General features: G+C 53.2%; 4 protein-coding genes across 4 annotated transcripts; 1 reads left to right on the top strand and 3 right to left on the bottom strand.

Moving 5' to 3' along the window:
* Positions 1 to 558: 558 nt before the first annotated feature.
* HRG_07409 (uncharacterized protein) lies at positions 559 to 1,107 on the bottom strand (the record flags this gene model as incomplete). Its single annotated transcript, XM_044865880.1, has 1 exon — positions 559 to 1,107. The coding sequence occupies one exon, from the start codon at positions 1,105 to 1,107 to the stop codon at positions 559 to 561; it is 549 nt and encodes a 182-aa protein (XP_044718844.1).
* Positions 1,108 to 3,934: 2,827 nt separating this feature from the next.
* HRG_07408 (Pol) lies at positions 3,935 to 8,295 on the top strand (the record flags this gene model as incomplete). The annotated part of the gene is made up of 14 exons (XM_044865879.1): positions 3,935 to 4,371; positions 4,438 to 4,558; positions 4,684 to 5,361; positions 5,404 to 5,538; positions 5,605 to 5,772; positions 5,814 to 5,895; positions 5,950 to 6,061; positions 6,155 to 6,327; positions 6,398 to 7,048; positions 7,091 to 7,161; positions 7,238 to 7,456; positions 7,628 to 8,068; positions 8,114 to 8,217; positions 8,277 to 8,295. The coding sequence occupies 14 exons, from the start codon at positions 3,935 to 3,937 to the stop codon at positions 8,293 to 8,295; spliced, it is 3,411 nt and encodes a 1,136-aa protein (XP_044718843.1).
* Positions 8,296 to 14,175: 5,880 nt separating this feature from the next.
* HRG_07407 (uncharacterized protein) lies at positions 14,176 to 16,193 on the bottom strand (the record flags this gene model as incomplete). Its single annotated transcript, XM_044865878.1, has 4 exons — positions 14,176 to 14,184; positions 14,257 to 14,295; positions 14,449 to 14,473; positions 14,716 to 16,193. 4 exons carry the CDS (start codon positions 16,191 to 16,193, stop codon positions 14,176 to 14,178), a joined length of 1,551 nt encoding a protein of 516 aa, XP_044718842.1.
* Positions 16,194 to 18,231: 2,038 nt separating this feature from the next.
* HRG_07406 (Endonuclease/exonuclease/phosphatase) lies at positions 18,232 to 19,284 on the bottom strand (the record flags this gene model as incomplete). Its single annotated transcript, XM_044865877.1, has 4 exons — positions 18,232 to 18,264; positions 18,305 to 18,416; positions 18,504 to 19,018; positions 19,066 to 19,284. 4 exons carry the CDS (start codon positions 19,282 to 19,284, stop codon positions 18,232 to 18,234), a joined length of 879 nt encoding a protein of 292 aa, XP_044718841.1.
* Positions 19,285 to 22,984: the final 3,700 nt, after the last annotated feature.

Raw genomic sequence — 22,984 nt, 5'->3', positions numbered from 1 at the left:
GAGGCGGAGGATGTGGGGGTGAAGCAGTCTGGGGCCTTTTTTCCCCGCGCGCTAATGAAGTCCTTTCGTTCCTCAAGGCAAGGCAAGGCCTTTCGTTCCTCAAGGCAAACCCTCATATTTGGGGAAAACTTCCTCGATTAATGTTAAGTCAGCCTACGGCTGAACAATCCATTTTGGCGGGACAACTAGGTGAAGGAGCGCCACAGCGCAGTATTTAGAAGGATGCTTGATTAACTACTCCGTACTGTCGTCTTCAAAGTCTAATACAAGGACTTCGATGCCAACTCTTCATACATTCTAGCATTTCAATGGTTTCTGCCAATAACTGCGCTCTATCCCACGAGATTGTACGACGCGCTCCTGAAAAAACTCGCTCTGCCTCGTCACTCATTGCTGGAATTGAGAGGACATCAATTGCCATGATCGAAAGCCGTGGAAAGCGTGTTCGTTGTTGGTCTTGTAGCCACCACTCAATAGCAGTCATCTTGCCGAGCCCGTGCGGTTCTTGGTTGCAATAATCATCGAACTCATCCTGGCTTCGTGGCCGACAGTAATCCTTTAGGCCTCGCGCGATCCTGTTGAATGCGGATACTGGCTCTCTCGGGTCTCTGGACTGGCTTCGGCTTCGTACGATGGCATAGCACCAAGATTGCTATCCCGATAGCTCCGCCAAAGCTCCCTGACGTTGCTAATCGCTTTCTTTTGCCAGGATGCTTTCCAGTTGCTTTGGATGTACTTTGTACGAAAATCTGGATTAAGTATAATACCAGCAGCATAGAGAGGAGAGTCGTCTGTCTTGCTGTAATACTTATCAAGGGTCTCCCAGCTGCTCTGAATCCGTGAACAGAGCTCCTTGTCAGCCTTGAATTCAGACAGAGCTCCTTCAAGGTGCCTAATTAGTACATCCATAGTAAAGAGCACAAAGTCGATTGTCGCATTGTGTCCTTGGCAATATAGAGTTGCCTCCTGGAATGGTGCCAAAAACGTCTGGACCGTTCGAATCTTCTGCCAGTCCAAAGGGGAGAGGAAGTCGTCTTTAAGGTCATCCCAGTAGGCTTTGCAGAATCCGTCAATCTTTCCTTCATGCTGAAGTGCAACCTCGCACATATTGGTCCAGCTATTCCATCTTGTACGATTGTCTAGCGGAACTAGTCGCCCTACTAGCTTAATAAAAGCTTGGGTACGGCCGCTTGACGCTCGAACGAAGACAACAATGTTGTGAAGCTTACCAAGTGGACCCATTTTCCGGAATGACTGTCGTGAGGATTTGTTGGTAGATCCAGCTGTGCCACCCCGAGCCATGATCTCCTGCTCTTCATACGAGTCCAACTCCTCTATCTGCATAGAGTTATGAAAGAGGAAGGCCTGGACGGCCAAGTTGATAATATGGCCAACGCAACGCATACGGTGAATAACTGGATCCCAATCAATGCCCTGTTGTTCAAGGTGTTCGCCCATCGTACGGCAAAGTGTATCGTTAGAGCTTGCGTTATCGCTAACGATAGATCCAACCTTTCGAAAGATACCGTAGTCCTCGAGGACCGGTAGCATAGCGTGGAATTGCTCCAATCCAGAGTGGCTAGGAATCCTGCGAAGACCGATAAGAAGCCTGGATAATTTATCCTGGTCTTGTGCAATAAAGTGGGCACAGATTCCAAGAAGAAGAAGCCTGTTTGGAGAAGTCCATACATCAACTGCTAGATGAATGCTTGAACTTGATGATTGAAGCGCCTTCCGTACGAGATCCTTTCGAGATTCGTATGTTATGCGGATCGCTTTCCTGATCTCAGAGTGTGCGGTTGTGATGCATCCATCCACTTCTGGATTAAGTACTTTGCAGAGGGCGTGAAACTCAGGCCATTCAACGATGCGAAAAGACAGATTTCGCGCGACGATCAATGTGGCAAGTGCCTCTGTGATGATTTCCTTGTCAAGCACCTTGCGAAGGACACGGTTGTCAATTACCTCCGTCTGCCCCGTTGATGCAGCCTTGAGGTAAAGCTGTTCAAGCTGCTCGAATACCGCATTTGGAATACGAGGTGCTTCTGCCACAACAATCCCATGAATCTTTGCAAGGTGCGCTCGAAAGGTATTACTCGCTTGGCATCGATAGCCATCCGTGCAATACTTGCAATAGAAGAGTCGGTTTTTGCCAGCTCTGTCGGGTTCATATGGTCCCGGTGGACGACAATGTTCCCTAGTCGCAATTGCTGAAGTACCTCTCGTATTTCCGGACGTAGTATTTATATCGATTCCGTTTGAATCATCGATAGAAAGTATTGTAAAGGATGAATTAAGTTCAGTTTCCATAATGAATATTAAAGAGAGCGTAGTGTTTAACTCATGGAACGGATGGTATACGAAGTACGAAGTTGACGGATTACCTATATAAATCTGCCGTTTGCCTAAAAGATGGGGGGGGGGGTTCCGGCTAGCAGCATGACTACTTTAGGTAATTAAAATGAGATAATTTCCGGACGAGCGCGCAATTATCGATCTTCATTTGCCGATAATGGGGATTGCCGGCGCTCGGATTGAATGAAGTTCAATCCGTCAATCCTTGCGGCGCCATAATCCGCCGTTTGAGGCGCCGCCCCCTAATTTGATTTATTGGCTGGATAACGGGGCTAGTAACCAGCAGAAGCCAATGAGAGACAGCAGAGGAACGCCACGCGGATTGACTAGGATTGACAATCCGGTGGTCAATTCAATTCAATTCAATCCGCGATATTGATTGATTGGATTGACAAGGGTCCAGATTGAAAACTGTTGCGATTGAACTTGCTTCTATTCAATTCTGTCTGACAGCTCTCAACATACATATATACATAGTGGCACGTCCGTGCCACTATCTGTAACGGGCTGAGCCCGTGAGGGTCTCGGCTCCGCTCTCGACAAGACCCACCGGAGCTCCGCTTATAAGCTCGTGCCATCTTCGAGAGCTTTCCTTTCTTTTCTTTTCTCCTTAGCTTTAGGATACTCGTCGCAGTCGCTCAGCTAGTTGTCAACACACTCAGTTGAGACCGTTACATTATCCTAAAGCTCCGCTTTCATCGTTAAAGCCTTTGATCACAATCAATTGGCAGCGCTGTTCAGTTCCCTTTGTGGGTACGCGGAGTGGCAGTAGCTTGGGCAATCCTGTGTGGAACGCCCGCGACGAAAGTGCGTGTGTGTACGGCGCCAAAGCCAGCTTGGCTCGCGTCGCGTAGCTCTCATCTCCCGAGCAAAGGACGTGGAGCGTCAATCTGCTCTCCGTACGGCGTGCGGTTGAGCGAGAAGTACGTGATTGCTGCTTGGCTCCCAGTGTGGACGGCAGCAGCTGGACTAGAAGCCCTGTGCAGAACGTCCAGCCGTGTAGGAAGGAGCCTTCGAGGCGTTGATAGCGTTCGACCGTTGTCGAGATATCCCTTCCGTATCAGACTTGCTGTGTGATCAAGTCGCCCTCAGTCCTGAGAGACGAGGAGAAAATCTTCAGTCATGGAGGCAATCGATTCCCAGCAAGGTTCTTTTGAGCCTCAATCGATGATGCAAGCCCTGGCTGCAGTGATGGACAAACTAGAAAGTGTGTGTGCAAGCCAAGAGGCCGAACGCGAAGAGATGCGATCGCAGATCCGAATCCTCCAAACAGCCGTCTCAACTCCGACTCCGGCAAATGAACCAGTCGCTCCTATCGAACCGATGTCCGACAACACGCCTCAATCGATCGAGACATCCGAAAGAATCCCATCAAAGAGGTAAAACCAACCTTGCCTGATCCGCCGAAATTCGATGGAACCAGGAAAACTTCCGTCCCTGGTTCTTAGAGATGAAAGCGAAATTGGCTGTGGACCGACAGGCATTCGACAATAAAGAAGCACTCTTCGCCTATGTGTACTCCCGGTTGGCGGAACAGCCCAGAACATGGCCGCTGCTTATTACGAACAGGGCGGTATCGATGGTGCTCGCCCCAGATCTGTTTCTCGACTACTTGAACCGTCGGTACGGGGACCCGAACGCAAAGGCACGAGCACTGGATCGACTTCGATCGTTGAAGCAGAAGCCTGATGAGAGTTTCGCCAGTTTCTTCCCAAAGTTCGAGAAAGAGCTTGCCGATAGTGGCGGTGGCGAGTGGGCCGACGTGGTGCAAATCAATTACTTGGAAGGAGCAATTAATAATAGGCTCAAGTCGAGTCTCGTCAGTGCCGTCAGTCTCCCGAAGGATTTCAACAGCTACGCCGAGCTACTCTTGACGATTGGCTCGCGCCTAGATAGCCTCAATTTCCACCAACGACAACAAGGCCGCGAGCAGAGGTCAAGAAAGGAGTATGGTCGTTTATCCGAACCGCTCGAGTCCCGACAAAAGCCCCCGTCACCCGGATCGCCAACCACGTCGTCCCCCCCGTCCGATGATCAGATGGATTGGGAACCCGTGAAAGCAAATCGGTTGATAAACGGCAGGAGGGCCCCGGAGGAAAAGCAATTTGTTCCGTTGGAGGAGCGCAAATGTTACGAGTGCGGGAAGCTTGGCCATCTTGCGGCCAAGTGTCCCGGGAAGGAGCGGCGGCAGCAGAGAGTCAAGGTCCGTGTCGAAGAGAAGACAAGAAGCTCGAGAGCAAAGCACCAAGAGCCCGCGGAGAGTTCTAGCGGGGATACCTCCGATGACCATTCGGAAAACGAGTAGCTCCTGACGAAAATCGCCGTCAGGAGCGCGCAAAGGCTGAGGCGGAATGGGCAACTCAGAAGGACGAGATGGACTGTGAAGGCCTCTACGTAAATTTCGGTATCAATCGAGAGTATTTCACCACGGCCTTCGTTGACTGTGGTTGCCTGTGTTATGGGACCATCAGTGAGCGCCTTGCCCGCAAGCTTCACCTGCCGCGTATTCCGATTAAACCTCGAGCGTTGGAGCAGGTCAACACATTCTCACCCGAGGCCATCTGTGCCGTGACCTACTTCGACTTCGATATCGACGGGTACCAGAAGAAAAGAGCTTTTTTCTACGTTGTGCGAGACCAGACCGATCCTGTGATTCTGGGCAAGAAGTGGTTGAACCAGGAGGATGTCACCTTGCGATTATCGCAGAACCTCTTGCATATCGGGACGCACGACCATTGGGTGAAAGGCCGAGACCCGAAGGAGGAGGAACGGTGCAACATACGAGGACAGGCGGCGTTCGTGTTCGCCGGAATGGTTCGCCGAGCAAGAAAGTTCAAGCATCGAGACGATGGAGTGCGGATCTTCGCCGCAAGCCTGAAAGACATTGAGAAGGCATTGACTCCGAGGAAGAAGTCAGACCCGAGAGAAGCTGCCCGTCACTACCACGAGTACCTATCCGTCTTCGACCGCGACCAAGCGGACCAACTCCCACCGCGTCGTCCGGGTGTGATCACAAGATTCAGTTAGAGAGGTCCTGATGACAAGGAGAAAGAACCGCCGTGGGGACCATTGTACGGCATGTCACGAGAAGAGCTCATTGTTCTGCGAAAGACTCTCACTGAGCTACTCGACAAGGGTTTCATTCGAGCAAGTAGTTCTCCAGCGTCAGCACCAGTTTTGTTCGTGAGGAAGCCCGGTGGTGGTCTGCGCTTTTGCGTGGACTATCGAGGATTGAATGCGATCACCAAGAAAGACCGATATCCCTTGCCGTTGATCGAGGAAACTTTGCGGTCGCTGTCCAAGGCCAAGTGGCTCACCAAACTTGACGTTATCGCAGCATTTCACAAGATTCGCGTCGAGGAGGGAGACGAGTGGAAGACAGCATTCAGAACACGTTACGGACTCTACGAATGGCTTGTCACGCCATTCGGGTTGACGGGTGCTCCGCAACGTTTCAGCGTTACATAAACCACACGTTGCGAGATTTCCTCGACGAGTTCTGTTCCGCTTACATTGACGACATCTTGATCTACTCGAGCGGTTCGCTCGCAGATCATCGCAACAAAGTCAGGCAGGTCCTTGCTCGACTGCGAGATGCAGGCCTGCAGATTGATATCGACAAGTGTGACTTTGAGGCAAAGAGTGTCAAGTACCTGGGCTTCATCGTCGAAGCCGGGAAAGGTATCCGCGTGGACCCGGAGAAGGTGCAGGCAATTCAGCAGTGGCAGCGACCCCGTTCTGTCAAAGGCGTCAGAAGCTTTCTGGGGTTTGCCAACTATTACCGGCAATTCATTCCCAGATTCTCCAACATCGCCGCGCCTCTAACGGCGTTAACAAAGAAGGATGCGGTGTTTGCGTGGTCGAAGGAGTGCGACAAGGCCTTCGAGGAGTTGAAGGCTCTTCTGACCAGTGCGCCGGTCCTTGCGCAATGGGATCCGGATAGAGAGACGATTGTGGAGACGGATTCATCCGGTTATGTCACAGGAGGGCGCTCGCAAAGGGCGATGACGGCATCATGCGGCCTGTGGCCTTCTTCTCAAAGAAAACGCACCGGCGGAGTGCAACTACCCAATCCACGATAAAGAGCTGCTGGCGATCATTCGCTGCCTTGAGCATTGGGACGCCGAATTGAGGAGTGTGAAGTCCTTTACCGTTTTGACGGATCATCTCAACCTCCGTTACTTCACCAAGAAGCAGCAACTGAGTGAACGTCAGGCGCGATGGGCTGAGACGCTATCGCGGTACAGCTTCACCATCAAGCATCGACCGGGCAAAGAAGCCGTCGTACCGGACACGCTGTCTCGACGAGAACAGGACATGCCGCACAGCGCCGAAGATGATCGGTTGCAAGGACGACGTGTTCAGCTGCTGCAACGTAACAAGGGTGGCCTGGTGACAAAAGTCAAGAGCGGTTATGTCACCAAGGGCGACACGGATCAACCCGATGACGCAACAACTGACCAAGACGACTCAATCGAAAACCCTTTCTCGGACCCGGAACTGCAGAAGTTATGGGACGAAGGTGTCAAGAAGCACAATCGTTATTGGCTCATCCGAAAGGCCGTACAGCAAGGCGAGAGGCGTCTGCCGTCGCATTGGGGACTGCCCGTGATGCTCTCGGAATGCTCGATTGACGATGGACAGCGGCTCTGCTGGCGAGAGCGAATTTGGGTGCCGAACCACGAACCCCTGCGCACGCGGCTTATGCAGGAGACGCATGACTCAACGCTTGCAGGACACCCCGGACGGGACATGCTGAAGTCCTTGTTGAGCCGCAAGTTTTATTGGCCAGGCCTCGATTCAGACGTGCGTCAATTTGTGAGAAATTGTGATGTGTGGCCGAAGCAACATTTGGCGAGAGAAGCGTCGCGGTTTATTGAAGCCGCTACCTATTCCAGACAGGATCTGGTCGGAGCTGTCAATTGACTTTGTGACAGACCTGCCACCAACCAAGTCGAACGGTTCGACCAACCTTATGGTCGTGACGGACAGACTGTCCAAAAGTGTCGTTCTTGAGTCATTGAAGGACATCACGGCCGAGACGACGGCCAGAGCATTGCTACGGAACGTGGTGCAACACCATGGCGTGCCGCGCGCGATCGTCACTGACCGTGGCACGCAATTCACCAGTAGACTATGGCAGAGGCTCTGCGAGCTGCTACGCGTGAAGCAAAGATTGTCTACGGCGTGGCATCCCGAGACTGACGGTGCAACAGAAAGGGCGAATCAGGAAGTCGAGAGATATCTGAGGATCTTTGCTGCTTATGCTCAGGATAACTGGGAAGAGCTGTTGCCAGCGGCCATGATGGCCATCAACAATCACAACTCGACGTCGACAGGCCTGAGCCCGTTCTTTATCACGCATGGGTATCATGTTGACCCGATACAAGTCAAGGAGAAGTTACGGACGGACGGAAGGTCCCCAGTGACCAGGGCTGAAAGCATTGTGCAACGATTTCGAGAGGCAACGGAATGGGCCCAGGCGGCAATTGCGTCAGCGCAAGAGCAGCAAGAGAAGAACGCCAATTCGCGAAGACAGCCGTCAGACCAGTTCAAGCCTGGAGACAAGGTATGGCTGCGACTTCGCAACATCCGATCCAATCGGCCATCCAAGAAGCTCGATTGGCTGTCGGCCAAGTACACCGTCCTGGAGACCATTGGGTCACACGCGTGCAGGCTGGACACGCCTCCGGGAATACACAACGTGTTCCACGTGTCGCTCTTACGCTTAGCAGCGGACGATCCGCTACCGTCACAGACGTCGGATGACTACCGCCCACCGGCCATTTTGACGGACGATGGCGAGCTGTGGGAAGTGGAAGAGATTCTGGACAGGAAGAAAGTCGGGAGAGAGTGGAAAGTGTTGGTGAAATGGGTCGGATGGATAGGTCCGACGTGGGAGCCAGTCAAGTACGTCGCAGACACAATAGCACTGGCTAGGTATGAAGAAGTTCATGGGAAAGTTGGATCGAAACCACCCCAATCGAAACGATCGAAACGGGGAGGGAAGGAGGGGTTATTGTAACGGGCTGAGCCCGTGAGGGTCTCGGCTCCGCTCTCGACAAGACCCACCGGAGCTCCGCTTATAAGCTCGTGCCATCTTCGAGAGCTTTCCTTTCTTTTCTTTTCTTCTTCTTTTCTCCTTAGCTTTAGGATACTCGTCGCAGTCGCTCAGCTAGTTGTCAACACACTCAGTTGAGACCGTTACACTATCCAGTGACTCACCACTTGTAACTGCTGCCTAAACATGTCTTGGTCCATGTCTCATATCAAGTCAACAAAAACCACACTGAGGGGAGGTTTGGAAAGACTCAAGCTAAAAAAGATCCAAGCTCAGAAAGGGAAGCTAGGAAGATTTAAGATTAGTTAAGAGGGGGAAGTTAAGAAAGAAAGAAAAAGACTTTAAGTTAAGGTTGGAAAGTTAGGAAGACTCAAGGTAGGAAAGGGGGAGGCAGAATGGACTCAAAGTTGGGCGGGGTGATAGGAAGTTAGGACGATATAGGAAGGGACGAGGTTTAGTTTGGTAGATGTAAGTGACGATTCACGACATAATGTGCCAGGTCAAGGCCTCTATCAAGTAATATAAGAGTAGATAAAATAAAGGTCAACTAACATGAGCTGTTCAAGAAATCCCAGCCGACAGTAAACTTGCCTTGTTATTCTATATCTATCGTTCTCTTAGCTGGGTGACGGTTTCGAGGCGGGCGGGCCGACGAGGCTACGGGGTGGGCGACAATCGAATCAAGGGGCGGGTTTCCCGAGGCGGGACCCTGTTTAGATGATACATCCGGGTCGGGAATGGAGGAGACAGCCGAGACCGAGAAGGGTTGAGTAGCCAAGGGGCCAGGGATAGGGGAAGAAGAAGACCCAGAGGCCTGTTGCGTCAGGCACGGTCGCTTCGTCGGCGTATCGGCAGGTTCAGGATAATGGCGCTTTTGGGGCGGCGTGGGGGAGCAAGTCGAAGGCGCAGCCGAAGCTAAAGACGGAGGACTAATTGGGAGAGTGCTAGGAATAACCACGGACATAGAGGCAGCGCGCATATTATGAAAAGCGGCAGAAGCGGAGGACTGTTGTCGTTTTGGTGGCGTAGAGGGTAGCGGTGTCATCGCAGCCATAGAGGTGGACGACTTGTCGAGAAAAGTCCAGGAATCCGGGACGACTATAAAAACAAAGTCACGGTCAGAGCCCGGCGGGTGAACCATGACGCTGTGGTCCAGCAGGCCAGCGACCTTGCCTGTGCAGGTAAAGGGGACATTAGGCTGAAAGTAAGAGTTTCGCCTCTCGGCCATCTTCTTACATAGGACGGCCCAGGGGTTGGCGTGAATAGGGAAGATGACGAAGGCCTGGAAGGGGTGGAAGCCCTTAAAGGGGATCTTATCGGGGTTCCCCGGGGCGACGTAGGTAGATAGGTGGACGAAGCCGCAACATCTAAGTTGGGCGGTGTCTAGGCCTGGCAGCAGCAGGGAGTGGCCGGTGCCGACGACGAGGCCGGTGAAGGAAACAACAGGCGGGACGTGGGGGAAGTCGTCCATAGAGGCAAAGAGCCTAGGAAGAACGCTTTAGGACAGATTTAGCTACCCATTTCCTCGCTGCCACGCGCGGGGGAATGGGACCCGGCCTACGGCTGGTAGCCCTGGTCGCGGACGACGAGGGCGGGCATGGTATAGAGAACGGTGCCGCCCGTGTCAGACTCCAGGCCGTCGCGCTGTTCGACCTCCACGCAAGGGCGTAGGGTGGACGCGGCCGTTCATGAAGAACCACTGCTCGGTCCAGTCGGTGTCAAGAATCGACTGACCGTAAATCGAGAGGTTAAGGCTAAAGAAGACGAAGGTTGGGGAACTGTCGGCACCCGACCGCAGGGCGCATATTCCGCTGTGAGCAGCCACGCGGGCGGAGGCAGCAAGACGCGGGCCATGGCTTCGGCGTTAAGTCCCTTGATGCGGTGTTCGTCCAGGTGGGCAAACCTGGCGGGGCAGTCGGTTTGGACGAAAAGCATCACGGACATATCACCGCCAGCGCCGGTTTGGCTATCGAGCGGCTTTCGGAGGTGCGGTGCGGGCAGGTCGGTAGGATGTAGAGAGGAAGACATTGTGCACCTGGGCCGGTCGATAGACCCGTCGCGCCCCCTAGAACGACCGCTGCCTGGCGTTAAGAGCGGAGTAAGGAGGAGATCGAGCGTAAACGTACGTAGAAAAAACCAAGGGTGATATAGATTGGCCGGGAAATGTGAGGAGTTTTGCCACGGCAAGTGTTTGCCTAGATGTCGAAGGGATACGCAGTGGTGTCGCGAAGCTGGGCTCCAGTCAGGCACCAAGGGTGACGCGGACTTAAGAGTCCGGCAGGGCTGTCGGCAGACTCGTCTGCCGATAGGTCTAGAGGAAGCCCGGAAGGTCCGGGAGAATAGAGGCCCAATGCATAAAGGGGGGCATTATTGCGGAAGGACATACACAAGGGGCGTGTTGGAAGGCCGAAATATAGGAGGATAAAGCAAGCCAGGTCGACACACGGAACCGAGTCCCGGCCTTCCTCGCCTTGCCGTATGATGACTAGCACGCCGTCTTCAGTTGGGGTAGAAGAAGTCGACCGAACATCATATAATATAAACAAGCGCACGGAGAGCGGCTATAAGGAAGGTCGCAGTTAGGGTTGACAGGAAGGTCGGGCAAGACGGACCTAAAAACCACCGTGTGTCACGAAAAAGATGTGGCCGCCTGTCAGATACAAGCGACAGCGTCAATTAACGCATATAGAGTACGCGACACACCCCCTCAGGGATATCGGGTCAATTCGTCCCGGGATACCTGGATATCCTAGACCACAGCGGGAATTTTTATATAGGCAGGCCCCATGCTGAAACCGCGCTCAATTGCGCTGGCGGGACTCGAACCACGGGCCTTTCGGGTAGTGCGCGCCAGGCTAGCCAGAAGAAGTGCGTGCGCAGTCACCGGGAAGTTCCCGAGGGTAACCTCCGCCCGGGCTCATAACTCGCGAAGGAGAGAGCAAAAGCGGGCATAAACGTGGATAAAGGGACTTTTTGAAGGTCGAGTATCACCCGATCAGATGTTTTTTTCTATCTCTCCCGTTCAAGCAGCCCCTTTTATATCCCTCCAAGCTTCTCCCAAGTTGATATCCCGTTTTCAGGTATAGTATACATTCTATCAGGAAGAGGGCACTTCTTGCCACTTACTGAAGGCCACGTAAGTCATCTACGTCAGCAACATCAGCTCCATCTCCCCGATCGAATAGCTCTTCTAGCTATGAAATCGATAGTTCAGTCTCTCGAGGTCCCCGAGCCAGTAATAGTTATGCCGGACTCCTCAAAGGGTCCCCGTTCGAATAGGAGATCCTCCGGACCCCTCAGTGGTCTAGGAAGAAGAAACAACAGTCTGCAGACTTCCCTTCTTACCTGGTTTCAAGCTGTATTACCTAGAGAGACCTAGAGACCTCAACTCGTTCGGACCTTCTTCTCGACACCGTGCTAGGCGAGCGGAGCCGGATGGCAGGGCGATTCCTGGTTTCGGCGCGGCGGGGATGGTAAGAGATACCAAGGAGAATGTCTTAGTATAATGCCCGATTGGACGCCCTTTGGCAACGGTCAAATAGGGAGCTGCCAAGGAGAGTCGACCAGGAGAAGGCCGCGCTAGATAGAGCTGCAGCATCATTGCCTGGGCTAGGGCCGGTCAAGGCCGTCCGTAGGGATAGACACATGGCGGTAAGGTAGGGAAGGATGGGGAGAAGGGGGAATAGATGGGGAGGGGGCCTCCCGGACCAGGTACTGCCGTGTTGCCCGCATGTTATCGAGACTATAAGTTTGCCATCGCTTGCAAGCGGGGTGGCCTTGGATCACACCTCAGGCGAAGGCTTCGTAATTTCTCGCCTGTTCGCAGACCCTTACCGTAAGGGAAATATAAGTTTGGGGGAGAATCCTAGGGGCGACGTTAGGTCGGTGGTAGGAGAGGGTGAACCGGAGACAGTAGGAGCTGCCGCTGCTGCAACGAGGATCATTGCGGAGGCGAGGATGATCGCAACGGACACAGGGCCGAATCGGGGGTCGGGCGACGAAAGTCAAGCGGGCGCGGCACCTAGGTTGCGGCCTATCGAGGCGAAGAAGGCGCCGGCGTCCGAGGGGGACTCACGAGGGGAAGAAGCAGAAGCACTCAAAAGATTGTTGCCTCAGCGAAGTCGGCGAGGCGGTCAGCTGGGAAAAAAGCTGCCGCACGTCGATGGTGCCACTTCAGAGGGAGGGCAAGCATCACGTTTAACAAGATTTCGGCTGAAGGGCGTAAGCAAGCACTCGCCCCAACCCATCCGGCCCAAAGGATCGGGGACGCGGCCGGACACATAGCTCCACCGGACGAGGGCGGGTCTAACGTCGGGCCAGCGGCAGCTGCTATAACGAGGAGCATTGCGGAGGCGAGACCGAGGTTGCTATTCCTTCCTGTCTTGCCGTTGCTGGCAGTTGGGCCGCCCCTGTACTCCCTTCAGATGTGGCCTCATCTGACAGGTCGGGTGTGCCAAGCTCCACGTGTGGCGAAGAAGTTGGAAGCGAAGAAGGCGTTCTAACAGGACTGTCAGACATGTGATCAGATGATCCTACACCGTCTGAACCCTCGTTAGATGGTGCCTCGAAGCCTAACCCCTGCGACATCGATAAATCTCGTCCAGGTCGCCTAGGTGTTGCTTCGGGCGTGAATGGAGGGGACCACGCGAGCCACTATCTTCCTTTGGTTGTGCAGCGTCCAAAGGTTCTGTGGTAGTCCGTGTGTCTAGTCCTCGGCGGAAAGTCCCTCTGGAATAGGGAAAGGAGGGGGATTGGTCGAGCCGCTATCTGCCTGAGGTTGTGCAGCGTCCTCAGGTTCTGCGGTAGTCGGCACATCTAGTCCCTCGTCTGCAAAAAATGGAGGGGGACCACGTGAGCCGCTATCTGCCCCCAAGTTTGCAACTCTCAGAGGTTCTGCGGTAGTCGACGTGTCTAGTTCCTCCGGCGTGAGATCTCTTCTTGGGGCAGGTTCTGGCTCTGCACGAAGCATCTGATCGTCCATCGAGATAGCTAATCTCGTGGTATATGCGGTGCTCTGGCCCTCCACCCCCGAGATCGAACCGACGGGGTTAACTTCAAGGATTTGTTCATCGAATTCCTGCAGGAAATCGTCCAATATCGCGTTCCAGTCTCGTTGGATAGGCAGTTCAATAGCCTCAACGGTCGGCTTGAACTCCGGTATCGCGATTTGCTGGTCCTCTGTTGCAGGGTCGAAGAATTGATATTCATTGAACGTAACATCTCTTGACAGAATTACCCGCCGAAGCTTGGGAACCCAGATGCGGTAGATATTGCTGCTGTGATAGCCAACCAAATATCCTACATGTGCTCTGGGGTTGACTTTGAAGGCGTTTTTGGAAATGCCTGCCTTGTAGTCGTTGATCAGAGGATACGCTCGACATCCGAAAGCGTACTTGCCTCTCCACTCTGGTCGTAAATCTTTCTCATAGTTAATATCTGTCCCTACCTTGCCAAACCAGCGGAGATGCCTGTTGAACCATTGATCACATGATTCCTGAGGGGTTTTCCATTGATTTCTGCGGCTTGGAAGGATGTTGTGAAGTTTGACTGCGGTCTGATAGGCTTCAGGCCAAAGGTTACGAGGAAGCTCGCCAAGCATTGATCTCAGGCGTTGTTGGTTTATGCCGCCTGGTCTCTCTGCTCCCCCTGTGGGCTCCTTTGTGTGGGAGGGCGGCAGCTCGATCTCGATACCTTCTTCCTTTGCCCAGGACTGGAATTCCGAGTCGCACTGTTCCGGTAAGTTAACCAGCGCTCTCTCGTTATCCATCCTGATCTTGCAGATCACAACTCCACAGTGACGCTTGATTGATGACTCGAAGTTCCGAATGATGTGGAAGCACTCGGTTTTTGACGCCATCGTCCATGAGAACATCATTCCGCTATATTCATCCGTGACAAGGAGAACATAGCGATGACCGTTGTAAGCCGCAGAGAAGGTGAACACGTCTAAAAACACCCGGTGGAATGGCTGTTTTGACCGGTTGGGCGACTCTCTGCGGGAGATCACTGTGTGCGCTTTACCCGTTGCGCACCCAATGCACTGAACCGTTGTTGGACCTTGGATTCGGACTCCGTTGACTTGTGGAACCATCTGATCAAGGACCTTCGGGTTTGCATGCCCGGCCCTGAGATGCCACAAAGCTGCCGTTGCAAGCCTTGGTTGTTGTGGATCCCTTGAGGGCCGGCGCCTTGGTTGGTCGGCATTAACGTCTCGAATTGATGAAAACACACACGCTGGAGCACTTGGGAGAGAGAAGCAAGATGAAAGAGGCTTGTATTCAGCTACGGTAAGACCGTACTTGCTGGACATATTCATCATGATCTTGTTGCTGGCCATCGTCCCAAAGCGCAGCGTGTCGTCGAGGGTGCACGACCAATAGCCAAGGGCCCGAAGCTCGTTGCCGCTGATCAGGTTAGTATGGAATCCCGGCACGAAGGCGACGTTGTTGAGGACCAAATCTCGTGTGTTTCGTCCGCCAGGGCCGTTAAAGGCATTCCTCATGATGCGCTTTCCTCGGCACACGACTTGGAGAGCCGTATCACCGACTAAAACGACATCAGAGGCGCTGGCCGGGTGGACATCCACGAGAAGATCTCTGTTGTTGACAACGTGCGTGCTGGCGCAATTATCGAGAAGCGTCGAATCGCGGAGTGGGTGGGCTTGAGGCATAGTCGAAAAGGCCAGCAGCTGCCGCCCTTCAGGGGTTGACTGATCAATGACCATTTGGGCCATTGGTGGAGGCCACGACGAGTCTGCACCCCCTGAGGCTGGCTTCGCTGCCTTTACCGCCTCGATAAGAGTCTTCCACTTCGACGCTGTCATCGCGGCTTTGGCCTTCTTCATGCGGTCTTCTCGAACCGGGCGGGTCGAATTGGCGATCCCATTGACGGCAACATGGAGAGCCGTGCAGTCCGTTGGTGCCCAAAAGTGCCGATTCTTAGCGAGGCCGCATGGGCAATCATGTCCCTTTTCTGACGAAGAGGAAGGATTTGTCGTTGAAAACGCCCCTGATGATGGCTTATCTCTGACGTTGTCGCGGGCAGCATCAAGGAACTGCTTGCCCACTTCCAATAGAGTCATTGACGATTTGCCAGTGGCGCGTTGATCCTTGCGTAGGTCGTCCTTATACCTCTTCGCCCATTCCAGGTCGAAAGTCTTGACTGCTTCCAAGAAATCCCCTATGGCGATATCCCCCTCAACTTCGAAGATCTCCAGCTTCTCTCCTTCTCTATAAGCCAGTTCCCACTGATTGTACCAATCGACCGGGCTCGTGCGTCGGTTGGTGTGAAGGGCCTTGCGATATGCTAGTCTAGCTAGCTCGATCTTGTAGGCTTCGGTAACGCCTACGAGCTCCTTGAGTTTGATGATGATATCGCGAAGGTTGGCCGTTTCCGGGAGGAACTTGATGAGAGCTAGGTCAACCGTCTGATGGACCCAAGTCATGAGGTCACTATATGACTTGCGGTCGGAGAGGTATTGAGTCATTTTCGTTTTATACTCTCCCTGTCGAATGACGAAGACCTTGAGCTGGGCCTCGTTGAGATCCTTGATGGTTTCCTGACCATCACCTCTAGCTGCCAATCGGGCAACTTCTCCATCGTACGTCACCTCAGATGGCTTCTCAAGCGTTGGAACCATCTGATCTTCTGCAAAGGGACCGGGATTGACGAATTTCCAAACGTCAGTGGTCTCGGCATTGCGTTTGAATGTGCTGAACCAGCTGGCCCATTCCTCGGTCTTGGAAAGGAGGAGCTTTGGGTTGGCGGTAACAGACATGATGGATGACTGATAAATAGAGTTGATAGGAAATGATGAAGAACAGGAACTCTTGGAGGAAAATGTGAGGGGATAGAGGTACCCAAACAGGTGGTGTAAGCCGGGTGGACATCCCCGCTAGGAAGAAGGGGCTTGCCTCAGATGCGAAACTTGCAGGCAGGAAAACTGGTCATATGCAAAGATGTGTCTTCTTGGGTGTCGTTTTGCCTTGGAACGCATCGGCCTCGCAGCGAGATTAGTTATCTGTTGAACGAGCGGTAGCCGTAGCTGTTGTAGCAATTTGCGCTTGGCCGCATACCGGGCTCATAACTGTCGGATCTCACTGCGAGGCACGCACGAGGACAAGTCGTATGTGAAAGCTAGTGGGGTAAAAGAGGTCTCTGTTCCTGTTACAAAAGAGAGTGTAAAGAGCGTTGGGTGTCCACTGACCCAGCTTAAATAGCTGTCAGGAGGGGCCCCGATATCTGCATACACAGGAAACAAGTATCCTCCTTCCAAACAGGGTCAGCTCGATGCGACAGTATGTGAACCTGCCGTGCATAAATCCTGAACCAACAGCAGAATTTGGAGCAACTTGAGACCTCTAAATGGCATCGAAGCTGGATCATCCGCTGACTTTACCACATTAACGTCCGTGTTTGAGCACATGTACCTGGAAGTAGCGCTTCAGGAGTGAGCTTTCAAAAAGTTGTTATCTGGCGATGCAAGTTTTGGCTCCTGGTCATTTTCTCAGCAACGGCTCCTAGACCCCTCGTCTCCCACCTTCCTTTCCCCATGCTCTTCTATCCGGCTATACCTATGTATACTTTGACACTATCCTGGCCATAATACGTCAATTCATTTTTACCTAAACTCGGAAAGGCAGTTTGTTCGTAGGTTTCACGAGTGTTATGTTCCTGGCTGCCCACCCTTGTTCCATGGAAGAAATGCGCATCGCAACTGTAGACATCGGACCGGGCACTACGAGAAGGGCTATTGCTTGTCCTACTGCTTTTTCGAGAAACATTTGAAGCGCCCTACAACAAAGGCTTGAAGAGGCGCTACCTAAGTAAATGGCGTATTGCTCGTCCTGGCGGCATTTCGTGTGACCGTTGTTTTGTCTGCTACGAACTGAGCTCCACTCCGCCTCTGCCCCTCGACCGTGTCGCCGGTGATTGCTCGTGGTCCTCGTGGAAGGACGTGCGAAGAATGTTGAACACTCGGATGACAGGGTGCCGACGCTGACATAGTCGTCTGCGATGACCCCTCAATGGCGTCGTGCCCGGCGGCTCCATCGATGAAGTCGCCAGGAAGTACAAGAAAACCTATGCTAACCTCATCGGCGGGATGGCGTCCCACTACTCGGTCGAGGCCCCAGCGCGACAAGGAGAGAAAGAAGGGGACGAGATGGGCTACATGACTCTCCAACGCCTCCACAGGGCCGACAAGCGAACATAGGTTATGACGCGCAAGGAATACGTCACCTAGTCCAAGTACCGCTAGGCCTCCTTCACCTGGTGCAAAGACAAGTGCTTCAGTGAGTGGGCCGGGTTCAGCATTATCATCGGCAGCAAGCCCTCGGACGACATTTCCGACATCCTCATATTCCTCACCTTCGAGATGCCCGCAACTTTGACCTAGTAGGACATGGACCAGCCGCGCTAAAAGCGGCGGCGACAACGTCGGCACCGAGTGATACTAGGAAAGTCCAGCAGGACCTCTTCGATCCCCTTCAGTGAGGGCAAGACCCCGATGGAGCCCCCCTCCCATCCAGGAGGTCTTTCGTAGGTTCCAACACCAACCCAAGAAGAAGCAGCACACCCCTCTCACATCTTCTGAGTCGCTCTCCCGGCTGGTTCCACATGATGCCCTCTCGCTGGGCGATGTGGGATTTCTTATATTTCATTGTACCTGCGCTATAATTCTTCTACGTAGATAGGGTTGCAAGCGCAAATAGTAGGAGAATGGGGGTGAGAATATTGGCAGGTTGAGGCTTTCCTAGGAGAGCAATGCTGGATAACACTCCCCAGCCTGCCAAGAGCAATACCACTCAAGAGCCCTAGAACCCAATGTCTGATAGAAGAGCTGTCTGCTGTCGGGAAGGCGGCAGTCATCATATTTCGCCGGGTTACAAAATGGAACAATATGTTCTGACCACTGAGGGGCTCAAGCCCTGTCTGGCAGACGATCTCTTCACGAACCGCCACGTCGTAGTTTATTTCGATACCGCGTAGGTCCGTGAGCCTACGAGGACAACCGGCTACGGCATACGAATGCCACTTTTGACTTATTTCTACAACCCGGGAACCTAACTCTAAGGCCCAGTCTGACTGTCGCTGCACGAGCATGTCGCGCGTGGCCTTGTCCGATGCCTGGATGGCCCAACCCGTGTTTACCGGGAAGGCCGCCGGGACGCGGCGCAGGTCGATACCGACTCTAGCGGCGACGTGGGTCCGGATTGCGTATCTTTCATGTTTTCGGGCCGGAGCATCAGCGTCAAGTCGGACAAAGACACGGAGGTCCTCTTTGGGTGGGGTCACGGGTGGTCGCCCTTGGAGGCGAGTGGCGGTTTGTTGTTTTCGCTGTAGTGGGGCGGGGGCCGTAACGGCCAGCTGTCCTTGGGGCTTTCTGCCGGAGGCGAGGACGCTGCTGTACGTGGGTTTCGGTGGTTCATCAAACTCGGCGAGCGATTGGTTCCAGAAGTTCAAAAACTTGGTGGCAATTTGCTTGGCGATGCTGTTTTTGGCGTCGGACGTGAACTGCTTGGCTGCCTGTTCGAATGCTTCGCTTAAGACCCGAAGGACTGCCAGTTTGGCGTCATGGGTTGCTGTTTGGTCGCGAGCAATCTTTTCAGCCGCTTCAATGATGGATACTGGTGCATTTTTCGAGGAACCGGTCGAGACCGGGCCATTCGATACCACTTCCGGCTGTGTTCCTCCGTGACGGCAGCGTTGATTGTTTCGCTATGAGGCGTTGACTGGGCTAGCTGCTGAACCGCAGGGAACGAGCCATTGGGGCAAGCCTCCGCCTGAGAGCCGTATCGAGGCTGCGATGCATGAGTTGCTAGGTTGGTGGCGATTGTATGCCTTTCATGAAGGCATTGAGTCGGCATGCGAACCTGAGGCTGGTGCCATGGCCGCTGCCGGCTTGCGCGCGGCGCAGTTTCGGATGGTTCGAGAGCACTTGTTAAGTGAAAAGGTGTGTGAGTGGGCTACTTCCTTAACACTTGCGTGCCAAGAAAGTAAAAATACAAGGATGAGATGGAGGATCTGTAATAGCTTAGTATCGTGGCCTCTAGGGTTATTCCTCCGGGCGGAATAAACTGTGCATTGGCTCCCACTGTGGGCCCAGTTAAAGGTGGCTGTCGATGGACTGTTATTCTGGTACTCATGAGGTAGGGGCAACATAAGAAGGGATAAAGATGCATGATCTAGCTAGAAAGAAGCGGCCACAGGGCCCTATTTATGCCGTAGTCAGAGGGACCCTCAGGTGACTTACATAGGCACCAAACTGGCCCCATACGTGAGGTCTTTATGGGTCCCGATACATGGCCTCATAATGATCCTTCAGGTGGCCCTCCCTTGATCCTTCAGGTGACCTACTAACAGCGGTGCCTATACTAGCCGACAGTGGCTTACGCAACATTCAAAAGGGTGGGGAGACACGAATTGTGACGGACGAATCGAGAATGGGGACTGAGGGGAGGAGGTGAAGGGGTCCGACGGCCCTTCCGTCCCTTCGTTCCCAAAACACTCGTTGTTCTTCAAAGGCAGAGAGCCTCAAGAGGCGGTGCCGTCTCCTGCGGCGAGCGTAAGTAAGCGTCATCTAACGCTCATGGAGCATGATCACGCGAGCGGCTCTAGCTCTCATCCAATGACTGCCGCACCATCCTGTCGACCTGAGAAGCGGGGGTGCGCTCTAGCTGCATCGCAGGCTGCGTAGTAGAAGCGCATATTGAACCGCAGTAAGGTGACTTTCAACGCCTGAACATTTTGATCTGTTGTCCAGTATGGCAACCATCTCGAAAGCTGGTGTGAAGTGGAGGTAGGCTTCGGATCCCGGTGTATTCCTTAGAGAACAAGGGTGTTTGAGTTCTTACTAGCTGTGGCAACCATTTCAAGAAACATGGGAATACGATCTGCATCCATAGGGATATCTTTGACGCTATTGTCTGGGCTAATGCATGCGGGCCAGCCACGCATGCCCAATGCCAACAGCAGAATTCGGAGCAAGTTGAATGGCGTCTATGAGACCTCGAAGCTGGGCATTCCACGGACAGGACCATACTGCTGTCCGTGCTAAGACGCATGTACCTGGAAATAGCCCTTCTGTCACCCAGGAGATTTCAGCGCTGCAGGGTCGGCGCTCCCTGCTTGCTGCCTGGCAGGCAGTAGACACTAGGCGAGCTGCTGCCTGCAGGCAGCAGCTCCACTCACTCTTACAACTGATGTATTTAAGGATTGATTATTCCCACTCATTAGATAGGAACAAGAGCCTTCCAGTCCCTGATCTTTATGCTCACTTGCTCATCCTCCGTGCGATAGCTTCAGTGTGAGTCTCATGAGAAGACGTTACCTAGTAAAGTAAAGCAGGTTTTGGCTCCGGGTCATTTTCTCACCAACGGCTCAGAGACTCCTCGTCTCCCACTTTCCTTTTTCCATCCTCTTCCCCTCAACATACCTAAGAACACTTCGACACTATCTTGACCTTAGTGCGTCGTTCGGCCTCTGCATAGAGACTGGAGCAGGCACCTGCGGTCGTTTCCAGGAGCAAGTACCAAACTCTATGGCATCCTCGTCATGAGTGGAGGTCGAGATCACCAGAACCAACAGAGCATAAGCGCAAACCGCGACTTATGCCTCACTGACGAGAGACCTGGTAATTCACTTGGTGTCGGCTTATCCGTGCCCTGCCGCGAGACGTGGATCTTGTTCTTGGTTTGAAAGAGCGGATTCGGAGTCCCTTTCTCGCCGGCTCGACCGTGTCGTTCTTGAAACAACTTAATTCTGGCCCTGTCAGACCACTTCTCACGCCATACGGGTGCATCCAAAATTTTAGAGGCATAATCCATGGCGGGCGCTACCGTTGCGACTAACAATTGTCCCGCCACCTGTGGAGGAACCATATCCAGTCTACGCATACCCATGGTGGCCGTGAGCCCTCTGGCGGCCGCTCTAGCCACGTGCGCCCTTGTAAGGCGCACACACAACGAAACAGAGAGTGAAGAACTGGGCCAATAATTCAATTCGTTGATCTCTGACGAGCTCCTCCAAGGGTTATGCTACCCTACTTTATAACCACGAGATGCCTCCCAGCCCCGTGCTTTCTCTGGAATAGTCACTCCAGCCAGTAGTTGGAATCAACCAGCCATCTACCGGAGTCAAGCACTTTAGGCGCGTGACAGCCCTGTACTGAAGAATTGCGTTCATAGCCACCCTAGGAGTTTCGTCTGCTTTTCGTTTTGACATCCTGCTGTTCTTGTATCATAAACGGTGTGTCACTGGTTCGTTCCAATTCTCTTGTGAAGTAAATGACGGTGGCTTGTATGCTTCCAGTGTCGCGCCGCTACGTCTTTCCTACTGGAGGGCTTCGGCAATAGTCGATTGGATACTCTCTCGATCTCATGGAGAAATGCAAAGGTGGAAGCGAAGCAGTTGTCTACAAATGCGATCGAAACATCTTTTGCATTGATCCGTCTTTGCACCAAGTCTGAATTGAAGAATAGGAATGCGATTGGTGACAATGATGACCCATTGGACACACCTGCCTGGGGCAAGACTCGTTCCTCGGATGGGTGCCCATTCAAACCCACTGAGGCCGTAAACCACTAGTAGAGCGCATCCATACAGTTTGCCAATCTTTCTAGAATTCCCCTGGCTTTTATCCTCCCAGTAGTCACTCTGTGCATACGCCATTGTACGCACTCCTCACGTCAAAGCTGACCAAGCTGCCTGCTAGTTTGCCATGCTTCACAAGTCTGTTCCTGCAGGAGTATGAGTGCCTGCTCCGCCGGCCTACGTTTTCTCGCCGCGAAGTGATTTTCGTGCAGGAGTCTATGGGTCTTCGCTGCACAGGAGTTGTCTTCCGGGACAACCGCCCTCAGGATTTTGCCAAGAGTCGGCCGGGGGAAATTGGCCGCCAGGCCTTGGCCAGCGTGTTCGCCTTTCCTCGGTTTCTTTAGGACGATGATCTTCGCTGTCCGCCGTTGGTGTCTTGGAGCGACGCATCAAAGAGATTCCACATCCTGTATTTCCCTACGTGCGAGAGCCGCTTCCCCACCATCGCCGGGAGGCCACCTCTCCAGGTGCTTTCCAAGCTCCGCTGCCATCACTTTGTCTTTAATCTCTTCTAGGGTCAGCTTGCTCATCCTCCGTGAGATGTGGGCCATGACATTGTATAACAGCTTGTTCTACTTCAAGAGTATAAAGACGATGGAAACATAACCCTAAAGGAGCTTTACAGAGATCAACAATAGAATCAATGACTCTCCGGTTCTTTACTTTCTGCTTAGTCGTGCTTCCGATCCTTACACTATCTGCCCGGGGAGAAGTGGCACCAGGAGAACTAGTGACGATGCCCTTTCAAGAATGTCGTAAGACGCCGAGTTCAAGCTATCGCGAACGCCCCTTTCCAGCCAGTTGATGAAGATAATTCTTCTTGAGAGTGGCTGCTCTTTAGTAGGGGCCGAAGATGAAAAGAGAGCCCACATGTGAATTGCCGTCTATCCTCAATGACAGACAGAGGGTTTTCCATATATCGATGTTTGGATGCCTTGAGATTTGCCCATGTCGCCACCTAGGCTGCTTTGGCGT

This window comes from Hirsutella rhossiliensis (genome assembly GCF_020360975.1).
Source record: "Hirsutella rhossiliensis strain HR02 chromosome Unknown scaffold00008, whole genome shotgun sequence".
Lineage (NCBI taxonomy): Eukaryota > Fungi > Ascomycota > Sordariomycetes > Hypocreales > Ophiocordycipitaceae > Hirsutella > Hirsutella rhossiliensis.
The sequence above is the reverse complement of the archived record's forward strand: the minus strand, read 5'-3'. Positions and strand labels throughout refer to the sequence as shown.